At 41.0% G+C, this 19,371-nt stretch overlaps 1 protein-coding gene and 1 long non-coding RNA gene across 9 annotated transcripts in view; one reads left to right on the top strand and one right to left on the bottom strand.

The window, feature by feature from the left end:
- Ltbp1 (latent transforming growth factor beta binding protein 1) overlaps window positions 1–19,371 on the bottom strand; it is a 408,370-nt gene that overhangs the window by 15,845 nt on the left and 373,154 nt on the right. For all 8 annotated transcript variants that reach the window (XM_031357859.1, XM_031357857.1, XM_031357858.1 and 5 more), the window contains 5 exons: window positions 17,685–17,864; window positions 16,410–16,496; window positions 14,546–14,674; window positions 13,710–13,850; window positions 12,670–12,840 (listed from right to left, as the gene is read on the bottom strand). In XM_031357859.1, the coding sequence (XP_031213719.1) occupies window positions 12,670–12,840; window positions 13,710–13,850; window positions 14,546–14,674; window positions 16,410–16,496; window positions 17,685–17,864 (708 nt within the window). The remainder of the gene's footprint in view (window positions 1–12,669; window positions 12,841–13,709; window positions 13,851–14,545; window positions 14,675–16,409; window positions 16,497–17,684; window positions 17,865–19,371) is intronic.
- On the top strand, window positions 15,025–16,547 carry LOC116081186. Its single transcript, XR_004114733.1, has 2 exons — window positions 15,025–15,073; window positions 16,170–16,547. It is a non-coding gene; the product is annotated as an uncharacterized LOC116081186 (long non-coding RNA).

Here is a 19,371-nt window from a genome sequence, read left to right on the forward strand (position 1 = left end):
CCCCCCCCCGTCTCATTAGAAAACAAACCGGCATCTAAAAAAATAGTAAACAAGCAAACAATCAAACAGAAATGGGACAAAACAAGCAAAGAAACAGGAAAAAAAGACCCAAAATTAAAAGCACAAGAAACACATACAGAGGCAGGGACACACGTGTGCAGGCACACATGTGCGCACACACACAGAAACTGCATAAAAGCACAAAACTGGAAACCAGTAGTACAAATGCGAGGGATATATAAGATAAAGTCAATCAAACAAATAAGATAAAATAAATAAATAAATAAATAAGTAGCTCTGATATAGCTTTATAAGAAAAGAAACTTTAAAATGCCATTGAGTTTGTGCTGATTCTAAACAGAATGTATACTGTCATCCTGAAAGGAAAAAGATCCCTGAAACTTGTGGCTGCAATCTGCCGTAACAAGCACTAGACATTAATGTTATATTAGCCATCACCTCACCCCATACCTACCCACCCCACAAACCTGTCCCCAAAGAAAACTGAGGTTGAGAGATATTGAAAGGTATTTGAAAATCCAAGTCAGGTTAAGTTCTCAAAATTCTAATTTCTTAGAATGATAATTTAAATAATAAATATTCATAATTTCCTGTAACAATATAATTGTATTTAAAAATATTTTAGCTGATTATTATTTTTAAAGTTTACAATAGAGAAAACTGCCTTGATATTTGTTTAAAATTCTCTTATGAGGCAGAACTCAAGATCCTAGACAAACAAGCAAAACAATAAGCTAGTCCTCAGAGCTCACAGCCATTATTTGAAGAACAACTTCTGAGTAACTCATGTACTATTATTTAACAGTAAATGGTTATACAGTTATTCACAAACATATGCCACTCAATTATAGGAAATAAGACATCATTGCTTATAGCAAAATCTGGAATTATTTTATGATCTCTGGTTCCATTTTATAATTTTTTTTTTTTGTAGGCTGCTATTTTACCTCATTCTGAAGTGGCTCTGCTCTTTCTTCCCCCAGGGGCTGTTCATGATCAGTTACAATCCTAATGGGGTTCACTCTGGCAGGGACTGCTCTGGTCATCCTTGCTAGGGACACATGTTACCAAGTGAGTGGCATCTTTTATGGATAAGCATTATGTAACCAACACCACTATTTAGACAGCTCTGCTGGTCCTTGAGACTCAAGGCTCAGGAGCAAACTTAAAAAGGCATCGATGAGTCAGAAAGCTGCACTTTCTTTAATTTTGATTTATTTATTTAGTTTATGTATGTGAGTACACTGTAGTTATCTTCAGATGCGCCAGAAGAGGGCATTGGATCCTATTACAGATGGTTGTGAGCCACCATGTGGTTGCTGGAAATCAAACTCAGGACCTCTGAAAGAGCATTCAGTGTTCTTAACCACTGAGCCATCTCTCCGGCCCCTGCACTTTCTTCTTAAAGGTTGTTTCTTTCTTAAAAGATTGGCTGTTAATGGCGAGCAAACAATTACTTCCTAGGCTCTACCTCTGGAAGTTCATCCAAACATGAGATTTATTGTTTTAAAAATTGTGGTTCTGGGAATCAAATCAGGTTGTCATGCATGCTAGGCTCACGTTCTACCACTGAGTCCCACCCCCATCTCAGACTGCTCTCTTAGCTCTTGTTAGCTGTTTTTTTCTCCAGTCATAAGGGGTGCAATCTGTCTGTTGCTGGGGAGAATGGATCAACCTTCCCGTACCTGTCATCTGCCAATGCTTGCCAGAGCTGGCCAGAGGTTCACATTTAAAAGCCAGCAGCCAGCACCTCAGCTCTACCCGCAGTAGACTTGGAAAAGGGTTTCAAAGAACAGGTAAAGGCACATACAACCCCATCAGCTGAAAACCCCAAGCACACCTCGGGGCTGTGGGATTCTCCGGGCGGCGCTTACAGTCATTTCTAGAGCAAACCACAACTGGCTCCACAAAGGAGAAGCAAACAAGATACAGAACAACAACAGCAACAACAACACAGCAGCAGCAGCAGCAGCAACAAACCCAGCAACCTTGTATGTCAATGTGTGAAAACCAACTCAGAGCAAACCCTTCAGACCAAGTTGGCACTGAATGGAAACTTCTAGAAAACTGGACCGGTCATGTCAGATTTCAAAATGGAAAGCTGAGACTGCTAAAGTGGTTACTTTTGAGATCAGCCAGATTTCTTGTATCTCCCAACAATATCATCGGACTTTGAACTGGTTTATTTCATCTTCTGCCCTCCTTTCTCTACTCTAGCTTGCTAACTTGGACTCAGATATGATGTCAGTGCTGTTCCCTCTCTTGAATGCTTAGCATTACTGAATGTAGCCAAACCATTGCTGGCACACAAACAGTGCAGTCCCTGGGAAACGAAGTATGGCTTAAATGTCCGTCTCCCTCATCCAAGCCATCCACAAGTGCTCATGTGACCTATGGCCTATTAATCAAACTCCTCCACAGTGATCAGAGATTGCAGATAGGGACATTGGGCCAGCAGCTTCAGCAGTTCCTATCACTGAATTCAGGCTGCAGTCTAAGTCTAGCCACCTTGCAGGGCCTCTGGGATACCTGCTGGTCCTCTACACTCCAGGGAACTAGGCTCAGAACACAGCTTGTTGTCCACACTTCACCCTGCTCTATCAGGGTCTGTTATTTTTAGACACTCCTTACTCTTAGGCAAACCATGTTTATTTCTCTACTTAAATGTTTTAAATAAATAACTACAATGTGATCATAACCTGAATGGGGTCTCCTAGGGTACTGCTTTTCCACTAAATGCAACCCCCAGGGCACAAGTTTTCTGTTTGTTTTGTCTTTTAACGTTTGAGTACTTTGTTTGCATGCACACCTGCATGCCAGAAGAGGGCATCAGAACCCTTTATAGAAGGTCATGTGCACCATGTGGTTCCTGGGAATTGAACTCAGGACCTCTGGAAGAATACCCTTAACTCTCTTAACCGCTGAGCCACCTCACCAGTCCCAGAGCATGGTTTGAAAACACAACATTTCCAGTTGTCTCCAGCATCTCACTCTTGTCTACAACCCCTATTTTGTGCTTGACCCCACTGTCATTTGCTCTTGTTCATCTAGCCCAGTGGTTCTTAACCTGTGGGACACGACCCCTTGGCCAAACTTCTACCTCCAAAAATATTTACATTGTGATCAAAACAGTAGGAAAATTATGAAGTAGCAACAAAAAAATTTTTATAGTTTTGTGGTTACCACAATATTGAAGACCTATATTAAAAGTTGCAGCATTAGGAAGGTTGAGAACCATTGAGCTAGCTGCTTTCCCAGGTACACTATCCTTTTCCCATTTCAGAGACAGGGACCACAAAAACATTGTCTACTGGGAACCTTCAGCATGGTGGGGAGGCTCAAGACAAGTCCTGGCTCAGGAAGGGGACCACAGCTGTTGGAGAGAGTTGAACGGATTCTGTCCTATTAATACCTAAGAGCTGTCTCAGTAGAAGGCTAATTATAAAAATCAATGCATATGACAGCCACATGATCCTATTTACATGGAGACAGTAAAGACACATGTGGCTGGCGAGAGCATGCTTGCCTCAAGTCTTGGCTCTTGATTCTCCAATAACTGCCTGAGTCAATCTTGAATTTCTCCACCCAGAGACCTCGGGTGGCCTAAAGTGGTAATTCCACACACTACAGATGTAATAAGGCCAGTGTATTAATGTTTTATTTAGAGTGAAGTTCTCCTTCCTGCCCCTGGTTACTATGGATGTCTACTGTGTTTAAAAAGAAAAGAGTGTCTCACAGACAAACTTTGGGATTTCAGTTGGAAATGTATTTGCTTTTAGAATTAGGATCTTAGGTTGAAAGAGAGTTAAACATACAAAGAAATTCAAATTACTTATTTGTTCTTGAGGTAGGGCGTCTAGACCAGGCTGCCTTGCACCTGCTCTGTACGATGAGGATTACTTTGAACCCCTGACCCTCCCGTCTTTACTCCCCTAGTGTTCCATAGGAGTGCATCTACATGCTGGGTTTACTTGGTGCTAGGGATCCAACCCAGGGCCTTGTACTTGGTAGACATGCACTCTGTCAACTGCACTATTTCCTCAGCCCCTGTATTTAAGCTTGACCTCTGATATTAATAAGGCTGTTTAAATATTGAAAATTTTAAGAGTTGTGGGTTACCTTATCAGCTAAGGAACTTGCAAGAAAATCAAGTGGACAATTTGTAAGGGAAGACAACATTTTATGACATTGTTACGACTTACATAAAGCAGGATATATAATGCCTTCCTTGAGACAGAAACAAGAAGCAAGAATAAATAAATGCATTTTCTTGGAAGTTAGTTTAGGATTACATGCTATATATACATATTCAAGTTAATTGCTTAGAGTCTAGGTTTTACATTTTGTAGATCAAATACATCAAATGTTCACTCAAAAGCCATCCTTAGGTAGAACTCTCCAGGCATAGAGCTTCCCACACAGCTCATGCGGTACACTGGTAGAGAAGCCGGTACAGCACGTACGAAGCTTTTTCACCAGTATGCAGAGCTATTGGGGCCGCACTACCTCCTAAACACACCTCTGGCACCCTTAATGGTTCTTCCTAAACACCCTTCAACCTAGTACTTCAAAGAGATGCCAGCACTGTATAACAAGGTAACCATATAGAACCATCATGAGCTCAACTTATTTTCTAGAATGGGATTTAATAACAATCACTTAACACAGGGCTATTTACTGTCCTACAACCCAGCTAACGCACAGCTAACGCCTGGGCTCCCCCTTGAGGCAGGTTGTTGGTACTGCCATTCTACGCTGGAAGAAACAGCATCTAACAGACGTATAGACACAATTCTCTATTGAATGTTGTTTCACGACCATCCCATTGTAAAAAGAAAACTTTTTTTTTTTGCTTTTTTTGGGAGGGGTGATGTTTAGTTTTCTAAATAAATGCAATAATCTTTCAGTGAGAAACAGCAAAAATTGCAGGCCAGCAAATCCACACAGCATATAATTTCCCTGGACACCAAAATTCAGCCCCACAGAAGTGAACCCCAGCCTTCATGGAATACTTCAACTCAGTTTAGAAGGCTTGCATGACTTTTCTAGCTTAGCCATCCTCCACTCTATTTGTCTCAAAGTGACTTTCTTTAATCGTAGTGTACAGAATCTGTGACCAAAAGGATGCATGCGTTCATACTAAGCAGGATTAAATTATTACAAGTCCACAGAGAGCCCTTCATTTTAGATACAGGAGATTTGAAAGCATGTGTCTAGTGCAATGAGCAGAACCAACCACCAAACCAGAGAGGGATTCTGAATCGCCTAAGTGAAAGGTAGCCCTCTGCTGGGCTTCCCAAGTGGGATGTTCCGAAGTTATTATTAACATTCTCTGGGAACATATTTCTTGGAAAAGCCCTTACACCGTGAATGCTGGAAGGCTTTTTACAAGTACTGCCCAGTTACAATATTTTTTCAAGTGTCACCTGCAAGTCAAATGTCTGTCTTCCTTCTCACCCCAAGGCTGTTACACAACAGCTTACACTGTGGTCTTTGAGAATGTGGGAGAGCCGTGCGCGGCTGTGGAAGTCACTGACTCAGTCATCTCTAAGGCGGAGTCTAAATCCTTTTCCTTGGGTAAAACCATACATAAAAGGTTATGCTAGGTTAGCAATCAGGATATTCACAACATTTGGCATAGCAAAAATATCATGTGTATATTTAGAAGATGTGTTTGGGAATAAAACACCCGAGTTCACAATTCTGTTTTACATTACAAACACAAATTGTGAATCTGTCACAAACTTTTTGGCCTACTAAAGAGAATATGTTTAGTAAATAACAAAATGAAGGAAGAAATGCCTAATTTTAAATATATTTAAGTTTACAAAGTTTAGATTTAAGTTGAAAGTGAAAAACAGGAAAATGATATACAATTAGATTTGCATCTCAGAAAATGTATCTCTCCCCTTGTCAGCCACGAGAGGCACACAACTTACTTGTCGTAACATTTGTGTTAAGAGGCAGGCACATGAAGAATTTAATAATTTGTAAAGAAAATCCTTTCTTTTAGGTAGTGACCAACTACACAGGACATTAGGCAATACTGTCCTGTATCGTGTATATTCACTTCATGGCTCTCGTGCTATTTATTAACCATTCATTTAGTTCTTACTTGGGAAACAGAGATGGCATAATTATACCTAGTCCCTGCTTTCTGAGTTCAAGTCTCAGATGGACATTTTAAATGAGATGATTATGTAATATATATAAACAAATTCAAGTAGTGAAAAGGATATGGATTTATAAGAAGCCATCAACATAGCTATATATGTTCTTTCTTTGAATTTATTATGTTTTATGCCTTTTTATAGAATATGGCATACAGCTGGCAAGATAGCTCAGTGGGTTAAGATGTTTTCTGGCAAGCCTGTTGACCCAGACCCACAAAATCTCACCACACACACACACACACACACACACACACTGTGGCACATGTAAATGTGAATGTACACACACACACACACACACACACACACACACGTACACACATGATAAGTAAATGTAATAAAAGTTTTAATGGCTTAAGCAGCATTCTCTATCAGGCTCTGTAGCTGTGCTTCAGGTAGAAAATGCCTGCAGTGTGTTTTCCACTGGACAGATGTGTCACAGCTCATCAATCGGCTCCAGACACAGCTGGTTCCATTTCTCCTTACGATGTTTTGTTTTCTGTCACTCAAGCACATCCATAGGATGACTTAGTGACTCCAGTATTGATATGCATTTGTATCTTCAGACTGTTTAGTGGAGATAGAGAAGGACAATAATTCTAATACATTGATCATTATTAAAATATGACTGAAATTTGTTCCTATTGTGCCACTGCCATTTCCATTGAGACGGTAACAAAAAATGAAAGTGAACACTACTCCGACCAATAATACCAGAGCTCAGGAGTGCTTCCGAGGTGGATGCATGTTGTAGTACAACAGACTACCAACAGGGAGCACTCTCCCAACACAGTTCTCCCATTAGGTAAGCACTTGAAATGTATACATTTTAGAAGGGAGGTCTCTAGCAAGACTTTATGTTCAGTTACCTTACAACATGGCTCTCTGAACAATTTATTCATCAGGAGTAAAATTCTTTAAATAGTATAATTATAAACACTGCGATTCCTGGGTACTATAGAATTGAGTGTTCAAATGTGTCTGTCTTTTATTGCTCACAGGAAGATTTTTATCTCCATTTGATAACACTAAATATGTATATATATGCTTATGTTTTCTAAGTTTAAATTTTACTTGGGCAAGAATCATTGGCTTTACTTCATTAGCCGATTGGATACATATGACCCAATCAGGCCTGCCAGGGTGCTTGGAAGGACAAGCTGACACTGCCTTCACTTGATGGGCAACCCTCACTACTAACTCTAAAATCACATCCTGTTGCCTGCATCGCACACCACACGAGAACATCGAAAGGTTTCAGCTTTAATTCTCCACTCTGTTACTTTCATGTTTCCAATAATAATAATAATAATAATAATAATAATAATAATAATAATAATAATAAAAAATAATACTGTGCATTTCAAATGCACTTTGAGTTCTTGGGGAGCAAGGGCTCGGACCACACTGAACAGAGTCTGGAGGCAAGACGCCTGGCTCTGACTCTGCCATTGAGCAGGACTTGACCTCAGCCTCAGCCTCAGCCACACATCCTCTTCCAGCAGGAGGCAGTGGTTGTGCATTTAAGACAGACTGGAGAACCAGATGCCTTTCAACAATTCCTGGCACTGAGACCCATGAAAACCAAGCAGGAAATTTCTAATCAAAGATCCCTCATTCTGATAACTATGAGTTCCTTCTAGCATGGCATGAAGACTTCCCAGGGAGCAAACCATACCTGCCCTCTCTCAACTGAAGTATGGATACAGTGGTCTATTTGGTTTGAACTGGTTTTCTTAACAGCCTTGCCTTTCAGAATCTCACTTCACATGATGATGAATAGATCAAATATTGAGGTCCTCCCGAAGGAACTTCAGCCACTGACATTTTAAGAGCGAGTAGGGAAGGTATTGTGGAAATGAGAGGAAGGAAGAGGAGGCAGGGTGGGAACAAGGCAGGTGGTATTCTAGAAGGTAGAGGTTGTTAGCACATGCCCACCACACTACTGACACCCCCCCTCCACCTTACCACCAATAACCGGGGGCTTTCTCCTAAATTAGCCTCCCATTTGGCCCCTTAACTAGCTAAGGACTGACATCAAATCCAGAGTGGCCCCCAAAGTGAATAAAATTACACAAAAACATGGTTCTTCTCATGTGAGGATCTCCTAACATAACCCTTCACCCTCCACTCATTCTCTCCCATGCAGTGCCGACACACAAGGCAGCATCTGGCTTCTGAGAGCCACGAGGCATGAGTCACTCCCGCACACTCCACCTGCCAGTATTCTCAGTCTTGCTGCTTGAGCAAGAATTATGCCTATGACCTGTTGGACCAGAAGTGTGAAAGCCTGTATTGAGCCAGAGCTATACTTTACATGGCACTTTAATGCTCAAAGCTGACAGCAGGCACTGCGATTAGTTCTTCAAATTCCCCCAGCACTGTTTCTATCAATAACAGATTGTTCCCCAAAACAGTGCGTTCCTCCTTCAGAAACTAGAAGGTTCAGTGTTGGCAGGCTGGGGTTAATCCAGTGTTTGAAATAACAAAGGGCAATGCTGTTCTTCTCAATAGTCTAGAAATGCAAAAAAAAGTGTGTTTAAAGGGCTCAGAGACAGAATTCTCAGCATGTGGTTTTAAAACTCACACATTCTTTAGCTCCCTTGAAACACTAGTGATTATCATTGGGAGGCATGTTCGCCAGGACTGTCAGAATGCAGAATCCTGTACTCTCATCCCTACAACCTCAGAACCAGGGCTGGAGTTCAGATGATCCTCCTGGCTCACTGACTTGATCTTTATGTGTATGGAGCAGCAGTGTAGAAGAGAAACTTGTATAACAACAACAATTACTTCTACATCAGTTGATTCATGTTCAGGTGTTAGGTAACTATATATTTTATGAGGGCTTTTGATTTTGGTTACATTAGAAAACACTTTTGACTTGCATCTAGTGTGCCTCTCTCTGTATGTGTGCCGTGTGTGTGTGTATGTGTGTGTGTGTGTGTGTGTGTGTGTGTGTGTAATATGTGTGAAGGTGCCTCTAGAGGCCAAAAGAAGGTATTGGATCTTCTGGACCTGGGGATACAGATGGTTGTGAGCCATGTGACATGGTACTGATGGTACTGAAAACCAAGCTCGAGTCCTCTGGAATATCAGCAAGTGCTCTCTCTCAGTCACTAAGCTACCTCTCCAGCCTTGATTTGAATATCTGTTTTGAAAACCCAGTCAATTACATATTACCCAAGGTGCTCGGCAACCCAGTCACAGGCAGTAAATACAGCATCGCAGAATCAAGCTGGAGACAGAATAACATGTGGCTCTTCACAAATCCTTTCTATTGAGCATGCATGACTACAAGCACAAGCACAACATAGTCCAAAAGGTCAGGGCTGCAAACAAATTACGCATCCTACATCTACGGATAAGAAGACACAGAGCCAACAGCAGCGGCAAGACAAACATAGTCACTGGGCAGCATAAGAAGAGCTCTCCAGGCTCCCAGAAACAAGGGGATGTATATAGAATATATATTTACCCACATGGTAGTAACAACTCTAAAGGAACCGTGTGTGTGGCTCGGGAGTAGACTTTGTGTTTTACTCAAGGTTCCATTCTCAACATGGAAGCAGTCCCCGAAGACAAAGAACAAGTTCAAAGTCAGTGGTAGAATGGTAAATATTACCCTGTGTATAAATTTTCCAACTTTGAATTGGTGGGAATAATGGTATCAGATAAAAGTGAATATGGTCCCTGGCTCAGTGTTATGACTTGTGGGGTTTTGTCCCTGGGAAGTCCTATGAGTCCATACATAGAGGTTCACTGTAGCGTTGTTTACAATGGAAAAGTCAGGGTTGGGGCTGAGAGAGGCTATGAAGGAACAATTAAGATAGCAAGCACAAAGCATGGCTGCATAGGTAGAACAAATTCTGCACAACCCTTCCTCTATCAGTTCTAAAACACCACCAATCACAATCTTAAATATGCATTTAAGATGGATGATGTTAAAAGGTACAAAACGTGGCTTGTGGTTAGGAGGTGAACTGGTTTCAGGGGTATTGACATAGACTGTTAAAGTGTTGCTCAGACTGGTGGTATTGAGTTCGGTTTTAAATATTACACTAGACATATATCAATGACTAACAAAATCTCTAATAAATGGGTGTATAATAAAAAGCCTATAGGCTCAAAGGCCAATAGTCAAGAGTGACCATCTTCAGGGAGTGAGATTTAAATATGACAGAGCAGATAGAGGGGGATATAACTTCATTACTTGTCTTAATTCTTTGGAATTATTAATTATTTTTTTTAATGAAAGTCACTGCAGAAGAAGGAGACATGGAGGAGATGAAGCACAGTGAGGAGACTCAGGCCTGGCTGCATTTATCTCTGTACTGATTTCATTCTGTCTCCCTGTGGCATCAGCCTATTGGGCTTAAGTCACTGCCATCTGTAATCACACACTTTCCTGCCCTCCCCACAATCCCAGGAGCTAGAGACGTGAGTGTGTCCTCGGAGAAGGCTGCTGCCATGAGCAGTGTGCCAGCTCCAGCTCCAGACCAGGGTCTTCCCAGCTCCGAGTGCCTACTGCTTCAGACCCGGGTCTTCCCAGCTCCGAGTGCCTACTGCTTCAGACCCGGGTCTTCCCAGCTCCGAGTGCCTATTGCTTCAGACCCGGGTCTTCCCAGCTCCGAGTGCCTACTGCTTCAGACCCGGGTCTTCCCAGCTCCGAGTGCCTACTGCTCCAGACCCGGGTCTTCCCAGCTCCAAGTGCCTACTGCTTCAGACCCGGGTCTTCCCAGCTCCGAGTGCCTACTGCTTCAGAACCTGGTCTTCCCAGTTCCGAGTGGCTATCACTCCCATCTGTTACTTTAAGTGTTTACTTTTTTTTTGTGGCATTTCAAATTATTTTCTTTTCCATGCTACACTGACTTAAAATTATTTCTAACCCGGGATGTTACCTTTATAAAATAGCTTGAAAGATACATTTCCATAATTGAATTAACTGAAAATTAACGCCCTTCCCTTCTTGAAGCAATCCCTCCCCTCCTTGCTATTCTGAGAATATGTGCCAGTTACAAATGCCTTTGTCTTGCTCCAGCACACTGGGTTTTCTTTAACAAATCAGTTTGAGAAAATGATGTATTAAACACTTTCGAGTACCTTCCTTTAAATAAGAAGCAGCTTAGACGGTCGGAAAAGAAACAAACCCTTTGCAGCCACCAAACAGCCGGCCAGAAAACACAGCTAGTGGCTAGACATCTTCCAATACCAGGAGAATCAACAGGTGGTGCTCACACCCAAAACAGAAAAATAGGTAAACTCATTTCCCTTATTCTTCTTTTTCTAATCTCTTCTTACTTTTTTGACATTTATGTATTTGTGTGTAGGCACATATCCCACATCACATGTGTAGATGTCAGAGGACCACATATGTGTATGTGTGTGTGTGTGTGTGTTCTGTCCTTTCACACTGTAGAATTTGGGGACTGAATTCAGGTTGTCAGGCTTGTTGGCAAGGGCTTTTACCTGACAAGCCAGCTTTCTTAAACAAGTTGAACATCCCCTACTCGAAATGTCTGGGACCAGAAATATTTCAAGGTTTGTAGTTGTGGTGGTTTGAATAAAAATGGTCTCTCATAGACTCATGTGTTTGAATGCTTGTTTCCCAGTTAGTGGAACTGTTTGGGAAGGATCCAGAGGTATGGCCTTCTTAGGGGAAGTGTGTTACTGGGTGTGGGGATTGAAGTTTCAAAAGCCTATATCAGACCCAGTATCTGTTGCCTATAGATCAGGATTTAAACTCTCAGCCACTGCTCTAGTACCATGCCTATCCGCTTTCTGTCATGATGATCATAGATGAACCCTCTGAAAGTATAAGCAAAACCTCAATTAAATGCCTTCTTTTACAAGAGTTGCTTTGAGAATGGTGTCTCTTCACAGAACAGTAACTAAGTAGTTTTTCAAACGTGGAGAAAGTCTTTGGACAGACTTTGCCAATTGAGAATATTTAATCCCCAAATCTGAAGTACTCAAAAAACTAAACTTTTGAATTTTTGGATTAGAGCGCTCCACCAGTGTCTCTCATATGAAGTCTAACATTAATGCCTGAACTTCTACCTACATTAATATTTTATAGTCTCAATGCTATTTCCCCTCTCGATTTTAAAAATTGGATTAACTGAATGCTTGGTAAGAGCAAAATAATGAAGTATCTGAAAATATGAATTCTAACACACACACACATACACACACACCATGCCACAGATGGTTAGATAATATTTCTTCAGGTCATTTATCATTCTAGGAGGAAGTAGAATGATGGTTTCAAAAGTAATGATGTGGTCTGGCCTGAAGTCAAACCAGGAGGCAGATGTTTATACAACTGTGTCTTCTACTACACACACACACACACACACACACACACACCCCTGTGGTGAACTAAGATGCAAGGAGAAAGGCTCTATGAGAAAAATGCCAAGGAGATGAAGAAGAGGTACCATAGGCCACTTGGATAATAAAGTGGACGGCAGCTCACCCGAGTCCTTCATGGGGCAGAGAGCGCACTGCATGCCCCAAGCCTCCCCGTACAAACAGCAGCACTCTGTGTACGTGGTCTGCTTGCCCACGAGAGGACGGCTGCACACGTACTCCTCACTCAGCTGCTCCCAGCACAGGTCTTGATAGACATCCGTTTCTTCTATTTGTTCTGCAAGGGAAGACATGGTTCCATGACAATTGCACTGTTGTTCCTATTCCGCCAAGGCTGTGGTGGAAGCCAGCAAGCTTCAAAGTCTCCATTCCTACTGCTAAGCGTAGCTTCCCAGTCTGGATCTAGCCTGCTCTTTCCACAGATCATATCTATGTCATCTCCAGCTGAATGCTGGTCCATCAGCAGACATTCCGCCTGCTTGTGGTGTCCTGGCTGAATGCTTGCCTCCAGAACCTCCTCTCACTATATAAGGGGCTTGTTACTTTGCTATTCTTTCATGGGCTTCTCGTTCTGACCCTGACAACCCCCACCACTTCTTTCTATATCCATAGTTTCCCATGGATGGCCAAACCCTGGACCAGTAATACTTCACTCCGGCATCTTTAATTCTAAACTTTCCACCTTTGATGGAATTTCCTAAATGTGATTATTATACCAATAATCAATGGCATGCCACAGGCTCAGAGATCGGTGAAGATTCGGACTCATGCATTTCAAGGTTCTCCCCTGTGATGAGCTCCACACTCTGTTCTGTCTGGCCTTATCCGTGTCCTGAACCCCGGGCAAACATAATTCTTTTTTTTCCTGACCACACATCTTCCTCTGAAGTTTAAGTATGTTGAACCCTCAGGTAGAGCAGCCCTGCCACATGCTCAACCCCTCTGTACCCTGATGTTCGCCTAATGAGTACGTACCAAGTATCAAATCTACACGTTAACCACATGTACCTCATTATTTCTCTTAGTAGCTCTTAACTTCTTTAAGATAACCAAGGAACTATTTTTTGAGTAATTCCCATTTTTAACTAAAATGACAACCTTGACCATTTGTCTGGATAAACATTTGTATCTCATATCCAAACCTACCATTTGATTCAGTTGGTTGCACACATCTCTTCTCAGAAGCATCCAGGACCATTGGGTGGGTGCAGAAGCAGTTGTAGGAGCCCTCTGTATTAACACACTGGCCATCAATACAACTGTTAGGGTCTTGGCATTCATCCATATCTTAAGAGAAAAGAAAATAAGCAAAGAAAATCAGCAATCGTTTGTGCTTTATACAGGCATCCAAGTTAACATGCTGCTAAATTCAGTCCAGATATCAAGAGCTGCCACTTTTGAATGAACTACACATCATTATCCAGAGGGACCCCTTGTGACCGGAAGGACAGTCACTGAGGAAAAGCCATGTTGCTGCTGCTGCTGTTATTAAATATGGAAAGAAAATACAGAGACATGAGGCATGCCTAGAAAAACTTAAGATAAAATGCCATTTTTCGATACTTTTAAAAATTATTTCCTTAGGCTATATTTTTTCCTACTAGAGAACATGGTTTTCGGCTTAAGTGTTGAAATCTGCATGAGTACTTAAAAATGTCCTCTGCTCACATGAACTAACCATTGAAACAGGAGGTTTTACAGACCAAAAGAACACTGCAGTCATATTGGTGACCTGGATTTTTTATACCACAATGAATATTAACTCTTTACCTGACACCCATTCAAATACAAGGATGAAAGGTGTTTATTTCTCAAACCTTTCTCAAGAAAGAGAGCCATAAAACACCTAAGTATCCTTAACATCATATAGATTCAGACATGATTTAGATTTAAAAATCACACCATTTTTTACTACATAGCATTTCTTTGCTTTTTTCTGTGTACTTTCTAAGCATACCTTACTATATTCTTTTAAAGCTTACCAAAACATTGTAATTTGACAGGATCATAGTATGTCCCTTGCTTGCAGTAGCATTCATACCCAGGCTGAGTGTTCAAACAGTAACCATTCTTGCAGATTTCCTCTCCAAACAGCAAGCATTCATCAGCATCTACGGGAAGACAATTGAGAAATATTGAAACAGGGGTATGTTTTGATTTTTCACTTATAAACAACCTGACTGGTATCTGGTTTCAGGTTGGATATTATTATATTCAAAAGAATCTTACAGATATATAATATAAAACTATCATATAATTAGGCCTAATCGACAGACACAGAAACATGATCATATGCCGTGCTAGTGCTACCTCAGGCTTGATGAGCTCATCTATGGATTCCATAGTGGCTCTCAGAACCTGCCCTAGCATAGCCTTTGTGAAGTGGGCCTTTCTCTCTGTGACATATGCTGCTGTATTTCCTAGCTGAGTTGTACAAAATTGCCGTGAATAATTTGACGGAGCACAAAGAAGTCTTTTCTGGGGAGTGAGGTAAACTCATGGAATTGCAAGTAAGAAGAAGATTGGCAGACTTGCTTCACCAATAGAAATTACCTCTTAGCCATCACAGATGTCTCTAGGAACATTTGGATATAATGAGACTCCACAAATTTACTCAGATCCAAAGGATGAGTAAGCTAATCTATGTAAAGGATTTGGGACAGTCTAGGGTTGCCTATTTAAGCAGTTCGGAGCTCATATAATCTGGCTCTCCTCTTGAAGACTGCCAAGTCCATGAAAGACCTGTTTAACTTTACACAAGTGGAAAATGGCAGAGCCAAGCACAGAGCATGTGGCCATGTTTGTCTGAATCCTGTCTTCTTCTATCAATCACAGCACAGTTAGGAGGAGGAACTGGGTTTTATCTATAAGAGAAGATAACCTTAGAGCAAAGTCGAGGTTCATAATATGAAGTGAAATTTAATTTCATTCCTGTAAAAATATAGTATGTGATATTTATGAGCTTGAAAACCATTCAACACATACCACAGACCAAGTCTCCTAATCCAGTTGGACTAAGTCATAGATGTATTTGAAAAGTACAAATGGAATTTCTTATTCAGCTACTGAATTAGTCTATACCGTTCAAATACTAGCTTTCCAAAAATGGATGGATAATAAAACCATTTTCATAGTCTCTTTTCCAGTCACTTTCCAGTTTTCAATATTAAACTACAATGAAAAAAACCACCTTATATATAGTAGGTCATAATAATATCTCTAACATGGGACTGTCAAAAGTCAGTCAACGAGAAAATGTTATATATATATGTACATATATATATATATTCACTAGAATATACAGGTAATATGCGGTACTAGAGATATAAAACAGCTACTTATATTTTCCCATTTTTCAATCTTCATCATGAATCTGCAGTCATTAGTAAAATATTGTAGGAAAAGTAGGATACGCTATTAAAAAAGCAAGAAGCTTAGCTTCCTAGCTAATTATAAAGGGCTACACGATAAACATACATGTTCATGGTTTATATAATTTGGAGTGTATGTCTAGAGTGAAAGAATACATCCTGACTATAACATTTTGCGACAAGTAGTTAGACTTATTGAAAGCTCATTGCACTTCTGAAAACATTCCTGTTTCAGAGATGAACAGCTGGAAACTCAGAAGGTTCCCTGACCCCTCAAGGCCAGGAAGTCTCTGCTCTTCTGACCCCAAATCACAAGTTTGTCCAGCATCCACAAAGACCTTCCTCCAGGGGTGGAATAAAGGGCTCAGTCACCAGTTTCCATGGCCCAACAGAACTCTACCACTGTGTAACCCAAGCCAGGCTCCCACCGGAGTGACTGACACATGTTGGAAACTCATGTGCATTTGACTCTGACCTTTGTAGTTCTCACCACCCATGTTGTAAGAGGATTCTCCAGCGGGGACGAAACCTTTCCCTCTAGGGCACATTTCCGTAAACTCAGCTGATTTGAAGAGAGACAAAACCAAATAAAACAATGAGTTGAAAAAGGAAACAGAGATTCAACATTTCCCTGAATGTAGGTTTTTAATCCAGCTTCATATTCTCAGACACAGAAACATTAAAACCCTAAATCCAGCAGGGTCTCAAAAGCATGGGTTAAGTGAGAAGACATCCAGTGACTTCAGAAGTTGATTCTTTTTCTGTTTTTTTGAGACAGGGTCTTACTGTATAGTCCTGGATAGCCTATGATTTTCTAGGCAGTCTAAGCTAGCCTGAACTAACAGAGATCTGCCTGCCCCTGCCTCCTGGGTAATTGAATTAAGGGTATGCACCCCTATGCTTGGCAACATAGCATATACTTTTTAACTCTCCCACTTCACCCATGTTTTATTTGATATCATGACTGCTCTTCTGCACTACTGTGGTAGTTAGTGTTTTTAAGGTTTAGTAAAAGATTATGAAGTAAAAGTTTGGCTTACATACACAAGTTGTACTGATTGATAATGCTGTCATCAGTACAAAATAAGATGAATCTGGAGAGCTAAGAGATGGCTCACTATTAAGTGCCCCTCAATCAGGGGGACAGAAGTTCGGATCCCAGCACCAACCTAGCAAGCTGGGTGTTCTACATATGTCTATAACTACAGCTCCAAAGAGATGTTGTCTTCTAGCTTAACTGAGAGAACTTGAGTCCAAGGTTCAGTGAGAGACTCTACCTCAAAAGAATAGGCACAAAATGATGGAGATGACTTGGTTCCAAGTACACAAATGAGCACATTCAGATGCTCATGTGATTCATATTCTCTCTCTCTCTCTCTCTCTTTCTCTCTCTCTCTCTCTCTCATACACACACACACACACACACACACATGCACACACACACAAATAAACAAATAAATAAGATGGCTTTTATTTTAAACAGAATAAACCTGAATTATCTTTCACACATCTACAGAGCCTGACTGTAACAGCACATCCTATGACAGACAGAATTTAAGAATCCATATGGAGATGGGATGGGGCTAAGGCTCAGCTTGAATGGAGTTCACAGAAGAATAGACTAATTTAAGTCACAAAGACAGTGAATGCTATTTCCAGATTTCAAAGCCATAACCAAAAGATAATCACCAGCAGACCCATAAACACCAAGTGACCAGGCAGTGTGCACATGCCAGTGAGTAGATCTTACCTGTTCCCTGGACTGGGCAAGGGAAGATCTCACAGTTGTCCCCCCAGCCGGCACCCGACGTACAGCAGCACTCTTGTTTGGTGACGTTGGGGGCCAGCACGTTGTCACAGAGACTGGCATCATTCAGATTATAATAGCACTCCTTCTTCTCTTCTCTGGGCTGATGATCCACACCTAAATCTAAAGAGCACAGAGAAAGAGTGTTGGTGGGACCATAAAGTAAAAACCATGACGGGATAGAGACCAGGGCCATATGTCCCTTACATGTCCTTGACACCAGACCATTTTCCACCATCTGACCAGAGTCAGATTCTCCCACTTTAAGACAAAAACACACTTGAGTCCTGAATTTTGGTCAGTTTCTAATACACCCCAGAGTGTAAATCTGTCAAAACCATTTCCTTTTACGTTAACCAGTTACTTTTTTCTTGTAAATTTGGCTGTGAGCACATTTTCCATACCTGCTTTTTTGCCAACCTGGGGCCATTCTTTACAGAGCTAGAACACCTACTTAAATCACTGAAATTTTCCCCAACATGAGATGAGAGATCTGGGGCCACACATAATAATTAACCCTTCTGCAGTTATTTGGATCAACCATGCCCCAAGTCAGTTCTGAACAGTGCACAGTAAAAGATACATAGAAAATTAATGTGGTAACCTGGGGCCCCTAAAACAACCTTCATCGCTGGCAACCTAGTAAAATGATGCAAATATATAACTCAGAAGGAATCTGTGAGCTGCAGCAAAGTTGTAGTGTAGAGCTCCAAGTCTGGGCTCAGATTCCACTAATATTCTAACAGATTTATTTACTCTATGACAATACACCTACAGGGTGATATGAAAGACTGGAAATGATAAAAAGAAAGTCTACTCATTTTCAGAAAATAAATATAAATAATATCACAATCAGCTTTGAATTGTCTTCATATACTTGATCAGTCAGTATATTGTGACAGGGCTTGGAAAGTAATATAATTCCTTCCACTAAGTGCTATAGAGTCCCAATGATTGACTATGGTCCAGTTATATTTTTATCAGTTGTAGTTTTTATTTTATACTGCACAAAACAAGAACTAACCAAGGCTATCATGGTTTCTTAGCACATTGTCCGTCCAATGTTTTCATTAGAACCCTACCATTTCTGAATAGTAGGTCCAAAGAAACCACAAAAGAGAATACTGACCAGTGAGGAGGAGGCTAAGAATCCACAGTCTTACACACTTTTGAAGTTGGTAGGTCATGATATAAGGGACATTTAGTGAGCTATTTTCACAATTGTCTCCTATGTACTGGTTTTGTCAGAGCCAAGTTGACCATGAACTTCAATAATATACTCAGCAGTTTAAGGCCATTTCTAAATCAAGAGTTCATAAAGTACCATCAGGATTCTGCCTGATGCCAACTCTTAGGAAACAAGCAAAGAATCAAGTAGACCTTCCAAATCCATGCACTCTTCTGGTAGAATGCCAACAAGAACACCAAAGATCCCTCTACAGTTTTATCTAACGAATCTCTCTTGACAGATTTTGGGCTTGGACTTTATAAACTAGTGTGGACAGTGGGTGATTCTCCAACCAAGACCAAGAGTCTAGAAGAAGAATAAAATGCAGATTTCTATGTGCCAGTTATGAAGTGGGCTCAAATTGTGTGGTGTGTGTGTGTGTGTGTGTGTGTGTGTGTGTGT

This window comes from Mastomys coucha, unplaced genomic scaffold (genome assembly GCF_008632895.1).
Source record: "Mastomys coucha isolate ucsf_1 unplaced genomic scaffold, UCSF_Mcou_1 pScaffold6, whole genome shotgun sequence".
NCBI classification, from domain to species: domain Eukaryota; kingdom Metazoa; phylum Chordata; class Mammalia; order Rodentia; family Muridae; genus Mastomys; species Mastomys coucha.